General features: G+C 41.9%; 1 protein-coding gene and 4 non-coding genes across 5 annotated transcripts in view; all 5 read right to left on the reverse strand.

Moving 5' to 3' along the window:
- Window positions 1–3,571: 3,571 nt before the first annotated feature.
- styxl1 (serine/threonine/tyrosine interacting-like 1) overlaps window positions 3,572–7,670 on the reverse strand; it is a 13,514-nt gene continuing 9,415 nt past the window's right edge. Inside the window, exon 8 of the mRNA XM_050041472.1 lies at window positions 3,572–3,755. Within this exon, the coding sequence (XP_049897429.1) occupies window positions 3,624–3,755 (132 nt within the window). The 3' untranslated portion in view covers window positions 3,572–3,623. The remainder of the gene's footprint in view (window positions 3,756–7,670) is intronic.
- On the reverse strand, window positions 5,485–5,573 carry trnay-gua (transfer RNA tyrosine (anticodon GUA)). The gene is given in 2 exon segments: window positions 5,485–5,520; window positions 5,537–5,573. It is a non-coding gene; the product is annotated as a tRNA-Tyr (tRNA).
- On the reverse strand, window positions 5,975–6,063 carry trnay-gua (transfer RNA tyrosine (anticodon GUA)). Its single transcript is given in 2 exon segments — window positions 5,975–6,010; window positions 6,027–6,063. It is a non-coding gene; the product is annotated as a tRNA-Tyr (tRNA).
- On the reverse strand, window positions 6,388–6,476 carry trnay-gua (transfer RNA tyrosine (anticodon GUA)). The gene is given in 2 exon segments: window positions 6,388–6,423; window positions 6,440–6,476. It is a non-coding gene; the product is annotated as a tRNA-Tyr (tRNA).
- trnay-gua (transfer RNA tyrosine (anticodon GUA)) lies at window positions 6,809–6,897 on the reverse strand. The gene is given in 2 exon segments: window positions 6,809–6,844; window positions 6,861–6,897. It is a non-coding gene; the product is annotated as a tRNA-Tyr (tRNA).

Consider the following 7,670-nt stretch of genomic DNA (forward strand, 5'->3'; position numbering starts at 1 on the left):
ATGCAAATGCATTTATTTATTGTACAATGTGCTTAAAAGTAAAAACTCTGTTAGATAAGGAAAATATGGAAAATAAGAAAAATATAATATAAAATGCACAGAAGGTTAAATATGAAACATACTGGACAAAATGCTGGTATTTTGATTTGTCCTTTGTTCTTAACATTTGATGTGAAATATTCCATCCATCCATCCATCCATTTTCATCTGTTTATCTGGGGCCAGGGGCAGCAGGCCGAGCAGGGCAACCCAGACGTCCCTCTCCCCGGCAACACTCTCCAGCTCCTCCTGGGGGACCCCAAGGTGTTCTCAGGCCAGACGAGATATGTAATTTCTCCAGCGTGTTCTGGGTCTGCCCCGGGGCCTCCTACCAGTGGGACGTGCCCGGGACACCAAAAGTGGGAGGCGCCCAGGAGGCATCCTAGTCAGATGCCCGAACCACCTCAACTGACCCCTTTTGATGCAAAGGAGCAGCGGCTCTACTCCGAGCTCCCTCTGGATGTCCAAGCTCCTCACCCTATCTCTAAGGCTGAGCCCAGCCACCCCACGGAGGAAACTCATTTCAGCGGCTTGTATCGGCGATCTCATTCTTTCGGTCACTATCCAGAGCTCATGACCATAGGTGAGGATTGGGACGTAGATGGACCAGTAAATTGAAAGCTTTGCTTTCCGGCTCAGCTCCCTCTTCACCACGATGGACCGGCACAGTGCCCGCTCACTGCAGAAGCCACACCGACCCGCCGATTTATCTCATGCTCCATTCTACCCTCACTCGTGAACAAGACCCCAAGATACTTGAACTCTCTCGCTTAAGGCAGTAACTCACTCCCAACCTGGAGAGGGCAATCCACCGGTTTCCAACAGAGAACCATGGCCGCAGACTTGGAGGTACTGACTTTCATCCCAGCTGCTTCCAACTGCAAAACACCCCAGTGCATGCTGGAGGTCACGGTGTGATGAAGCCAACAGAACCACATCATCTACGAAAAGCAGAGATGAAATTCTTAATGTGAAATATTTCGTTGGTTTATCCCTGCCCTTTGTCAAGCAATTTATAACTGACTTTATCTGCATGTGTTGTGTCATATTTTGGTAATATTCTAATTAAATGCCACTTGACCCTTACTATCACTTGTAATCATTCTGAATTGTGAAATGAAATTACAGAGAAAAAATATAATATATATGTAGCAGACTCTTCCTATATTTCCCCCATGTATACCTGCATAGTCCCTGCCCAGAACCAGCATTACATCTTGGATCATTATATTGCATAATGATATTATTTTAAAAATAAATATTGTATAATTGCATATGAAACACTTATCTGTGTGTTAACCTAAAGATTGAAAAAGTCTTGGGTACCCGTGTTCAGGGTGGGTTTAAACAGTACCCTTATCCCCTACCTGGGCGGGTCACAGATATTAATAGTACTGTTATATTATACATACACACTGTTGTGATTTAACAGGGTTGAGTTAAACTGAGTTAAATCAACTGTGTTGCAGCCCAACTTAAAAACATTTGAAGGGTTACAGCTTTTGTGCATTTATTTTTAAGGACACGCACAACATCCGTTTTTTTCATAGCTAACGATGACGCTTTTTACAAAAGGCGCGTCGTGCCGTTTTGCTCATGGTTGGACCAATCAGATGTCCCGTTAGTTCCTCGCTCCAGCCAATCAGCAGCAGGACTTTTAAACAGCCGCTTCCCTGACTGCAGCTGTGTTTTCTCTTATTAACTCTGTTTTAGTATTAGAGTTTTTATTATCAGAGTTTGATCATAAAACCACAAACTATAACTCTGATGAGTCACCTGTTACAGAAACACAGATGTTACAGTCACACAGGTTGTTTGGTGGGTGCTCTGCTCTGTCCCCTCAGGAAACTGTGAAGGCAGCACATCTCACTATTTGGCATGTCGCCTGTATTTTTAGAGCTGATGTTATATAACTGTGGAGAGGTGAACCTGTCATCTTCAATATTGTGAACTCCTCTAACAGACCCATGTAAGGGCTCTACTACAACTGAAGACATTTTAATGATATTTTATTTATAAATAACTTTGTTTATGGACCCAAAACAAAAATAAAAAAAAACACTAGATGGCACTGTCCATTTGTTTTATGTTTTTCTTTCCTCACATTTGGTATCTGTCCGTTTACAGAACACCCTCTAAGAGTCATTTTGAATTAAAGAAAACATTAAAAAGAAAAAGCTAAGCAGGATTTGATAGGGCAAATTTGGGTGTTGAGGCAACACAAATACAGAAATAAATACAGGTACACAGGTTAAAAATAAAAATAAATGAAGTATATAAAATAAAAATAAGAATATGATAAATAAAGGCCTATAAAAGGGGATGACTGTGAAGTTTCTGAACTACGTCCCCAATTTTATGATCGTTTTAGTCGCTCTAGATTAAATGGATGTGGTGGATGTTTAGCTGCAGTGTTTCGTAAACAGTTTAATGCTGCTCTATATTGAGGTGACAGGTGTCTGTAGTTTTGGGCTACTTGTTTCTAAAATTAAATGTGCCACCACCATCCTCTGCACCTTAAACCCAAATTTACTAACTAAACTTTTTTTTTTGGAAACAGCTTGCATTTCAATAAATGTGTCACATGACTCTTGTCTGGCAGGAAGTGTATGTACTTTAACATAACGTTTTGTTGAGCATTTAATTCTATGTTAAATGAGCATGAAAACATTGAGTACAATTTTTAGAACTTTTTTTTTTTAAAGATATTTTTGGGGGGCATTTTTAGCCTTTAATGGACAGGACAGACAAGCATGAAGGGGGGAGAGAGAGAGAGAGAGGGAGTGGCATGCAGCAGGGGGCCACAGGCTGTAGTCGAGCCCGGGCTGCTGCGGCAACAGCCTTGTACATGGGGCGCCTGCTCTACCACTAAGCCACCGACGCCCCAATTTTTAGAACATTTTTTAATGATTTCATTAAACTATACTATTATATTTTGTGGTAAGCTCAGTTGTTTTCAATTGTTACAATAAGGCAGACTGATGAATTCTGAACCAGGAAGTGCTCTTTGTTTCACCTCAGCACAGCTTTATGTCAGACACTCTGATATGCACACAGGTGGGAGGTCACTAACTGTGTGTACGACTAAATTCTGGTACATTTTAATCGCTACAGAAAAAATCACTCAAAAAGGAAAATCTTACAACTATCATCTTAAATAGAAATTGATTATTTCTAAATAGCAAAACCCCTTAAAATGTACAAAATAACATTACAGGTGACCACACCTTAATTTGTACCTTAAAGGACCCAAATTTTTCAATTAAGTTGCAAACTGAAGCTAATCAAAGGAAAAACTAGTGGATTGGTGTATGTAAGGAGGTTTTATTTGTTTATCTCAACAGTTTAAGGGTTTTTACAAAACCCTCAAAGACTTAAGTTTCCTCTGTTTTTAATTTAAGCTGACTATCCCTCATAAAGAGTTATTTATGGATTACCTGAATGATATAGCCTGAGAGATTTGAAAAGGGAGATGCCATATAATGTACCAAACACGCAACCTCATAATTTTCACTTTAATTTCACCCTTTTATTGAAACGTACAAAATAACATGACATCATTGTGAGAGCTGTTGGTTTATTTGTTAAAAATGAGGTTCAGAGATATCGGTCACTTTTGTCCCCATGGTGTTTAGCTCCCAGTCAGACAGCTGCTGTAGAAACCCCATGTTTGGCCTCATGTCAGGTTTACATTTCAGCGTGTACGTCCAGGCCTCCTGAAAAAGAGTCACAACAACGGCATCAGCCTACTTACTGTTAATTATTATATTACATTTCATATAGCATGCTTTATTTCCATGATCAATATCTATTTGCTTTGTTGCACAGATTTAGATGAAGAGATTGACACTGAAGTCCACACGTAACTAATATCAAACCTCTTGGCAAGAACTTGAAAAATCATATTTCCCAAAATGTACATCTATTTCTGAGGGCATGGTAGGATTACTGAACGGGCATACAAGGCACAGGCCCCAGGGCCCACCTGGCCTTCACGTACAAAATGTCACTTAAATTAAAACGTACCAACCAGGAAGAGATTTCAAATGACCCCAAAGACTCACAAAAGGACCACAAAGAGATGCAAAGGAACTTCCAAGAAACAAACTTTAACATAATGTCAGAGCAAATCCAGATGAAGTCTGACACCAACCACCATGCATTGCGCGGCATTTGGCAGTGATAGATTCTGCATAGCTCTGGCTCATCTTGATCACAACGATTACGTGTTGAACATCGCCATTTTTTATCCAATGAAATCAAGCATTAAAGATCCACAAACCTCCAACGAAAAGTCCATCCATCGAGCCGGAGTTGAACCAGCCACCTAAGGACACCTGTTATGATCAAGCTACAGTCCTCCACTCTACCAACTGAGCTATCGAAGGGAGCGAGTGTCCCTCAGTCATCAGTCTCCTCCATGGATGCTGGAACTGATGCTGCAAGTTCATTGGTGGGATTGGCTGCCTTGATCCCGTGAGAATATCATTTTCCACTTTTACATAATGGCAGAGCAAGTCGTGATGAAGTCTGACACCAACCACCATGCATTGTGAGGAATTTAGCAGTGTTATGATCAATCTACAGTCCTCAGCTCTACCAACTGAGCTACCGAAGGGAGCAAGTGTCCATCAATCATCCATCCTCTCCATGGATGCTGGAATTGATGCTGAACCAAGGTTTATTGGTTGGATTGGATGGCTCCATCTCCTGAGAATATCATTGTCCACTTTTACATAATGGCAGAGCAAGTCGTGATGAAGTCTGACACCAACCACCATGCATTGTGAGGAATTTAGCAGTGGTCGTTTCTACACAGGTCTGGCTCATCTTGATGAGAACAATAACCTGTTCAACAAGCGACATTTTGTCCAATGAAATCAAGCATTAATGTCAAAATACACTCTTTTCATTTTGAATGGTCACACATTGGACACCAATGACAACAAGCGACATTTTGTCCAATTAAATCCAGCATTAATCTTCCACTCACCTCTTCATGGTCACACATTGGACAGTAATGAAAAGTCCATCCTTCCAGCCGGAGTTGAACCAGCGACCTAAGAATACCTGTTATGATCAATCTACAGTCCTCCGCTCTACCAACTCAGCTATCGAAGGGAGCAAGTGTGTTTCAATCATCCACCTCCTCCATGGATGCTGGAACTAATGCTCAACCAAGGTTTATTGGTCAGATTAGCTGCCTCGATCTCCTGAGAATATCATTGTCCACTTTTACATAATGGCAAAGCAAATCCAGATGAAGTCTGACACAAACCACCATGCATTATGCTGCATATGGCAGTGTTTGATTCTTCACAGGTCTGGCTCATCTTGATGCCAACAATTATCTATTCAACAAGCGACATTTTGTCCAATTCAATCCAGCATAAATGTTCCACTAACCTCTTTATGGTCACACATCGGACAGCAATGAAAAGTCCATCCTTCGAGCCGGAGTTGAACCAGCGACCTAAGGATAGCTGTTATGATCAATCTACAGTCCTCCGCTCTACCAACTGAGCTACCGAAGGGAGCAAGTGTCCATCAATCATCCATCCTCTCCATGGATGCTGGAATTGATGCTGAACCAAGGTTTATTGGTTGGATTGGCTGGCTCCATCTCCTGAGAATATCATTGTCCACTTTGACATAATGGCAGAGCAAGTCGTGATGAAGTCTGACACCAACCACCATGCATTGTGAGGAATTTAGCAGTGGTCGTTTCTACACAGGTCTGGCTCATCTTGATGAGAACAATAACCTGTTCAACAAGCTACATTTTGTCCAATGAAATCAAGCATTAATGTCAAAATACACTCTTTTCATTTTGAACGGTCACACATTGGACACCAATGACAACAAGCGACATTTTGTCCAATTAAATCCAGCATTAATGTTCACCTAACCTCTTTATGGTCGCACATAAAGTGCATCCTTCAAGCTGGAGTTGAACCAGCAACCCAAGGATACCTGTTATGATCAACCTACAGTCCTCCACTCTACCAACTGAGCTATCAAAGGGAGCAAGTGTCCCTCAATCATCCATCCTCTTCATGGATGCTGGAACTGATGCTGAACCAAAGTTTATTGGTTGGATTGGCTGCCCCTATCTCCTGAGAATATCGTTGTCCACTTTAACACACTGACAGAGCAAGTCCAGATGAAGACTGACACCAACCAACATGCATTGTGCGGCATTTGGCAGTGTTCGATTCTGCACAGGTCTGGCTCATCTTGATGACAACGATTACCTGTTCAACAAGCAACATTTTGTCCAATTAAATCCAGCATTAATGTTCCATTAACCACTTTATGGTCACAAATCGGACAGCAATGAAAAGTCCATCCTTCGAGCTGGAGTTGAACCAGCGACCTAAGGATACCTGTTATGATCAATCTACAGTCCTCCACTCTACCAACTGAGCTATCGAAGGGAGCAAGTGTCTTTCAATCATCCATCCTCTTCATGGATGCTGGAACTGATGCTGAACCAAAGTTTATTGGTTGGATTGGCTGCCTCGATCTCCTGAGAATATCGTTTTCCACTTTTACATAATGGCAAAGCAAATCCAGATGAAGTCTGGCACCAACCAACATGCATTGTGCGTCATTTGGCAGTGTTCGATTCTGCACAGGTCTGGCTCATCTTGATGACAACGATTTCGTGTTCAAGAAGCAACCTTTTGTCCAACAAAGTCAAGCATTGATGTCAAACAAACCTCTTATATTCTGAATGGTCACACATCTGACACCAATGAAAAGTCCATCCTTCGAGCCGGAGTTGAACCAGCGACCTAAGGATACCTGTTATGATCAATCTACAGTCCTCCGCTCTACCAACTGAGCTATCGAAGGGAGCAAGTGTCCTGCAATCATCCATCTCCTCCATGGATGCTGGAACTGATGCTGAACCAAGGTTTATTGGTTGGATTGGCTGCCTCGATCTCCTGAGAATATCGTTGTCCACTTTAACATAATGGCAAAGTGAGTCGTGATGAAGTCTGACATCAACCACCATGCACTGTGCGGCATATGGCAGTGTTTGATTCGTCACAGGTCTGGCTCATCTTGATGACACCGATTACCTGTTCAACAAGCAACATTTTGTCCAGTTCAATCCAGCATTAATCTTCCACTCACCTCTTTATGGTCACACATTGGACAGTAATGAAAAGTCCATCCTTCGAGCCAGAGTTGAGCCAGCGACCTAAGGATACCTGTTATGATCAATCTACAGTCCTCCACTCTACCAACTGAGCTATCGAAGGGAGCAAGTGTCTTTCAATCATCCATCCTCTTCATGGATGCTGGAACTGATGCTGAACCAAAGTTTATTGGTTGGTTTGGCTGCCTCGATCTCCTGAGAATATCGTTGTCCACTTTTACATAATGGCAGAGCAAGTCAAGATGAAGTCTGACACAAACCACCATGCATTGTGCTGCATATGTCAGTGTTTGATTCGTCACAGGTCTGGCTCATCTTGATGCCAACGATTACTTGTTCAACAAGCAACATTTTGTCCAATTAAATCCAGCATTAATGTTCCACTAACCTCTTTATGGTCACACATCGGACAGCAATGAAAAGTCCATCCTTCGAGCCGGAGTTGAACCAGCGACCTAAGGAT

This window comes from Epinephelus moara, chromosome 3 (assembly GCF_006386435.1).
Source record: "Epinephelus moara isolate mb chromosome 3, YSFRI_EMoa_1.0, whole genome shotgun sequence".
Classification (NCBI taxonomy): Eukaryota; Metazoa; Chordata; class Actinopteri; order Perciformes; family Serranidae; genus Epinephelus; species Epinephelus moara.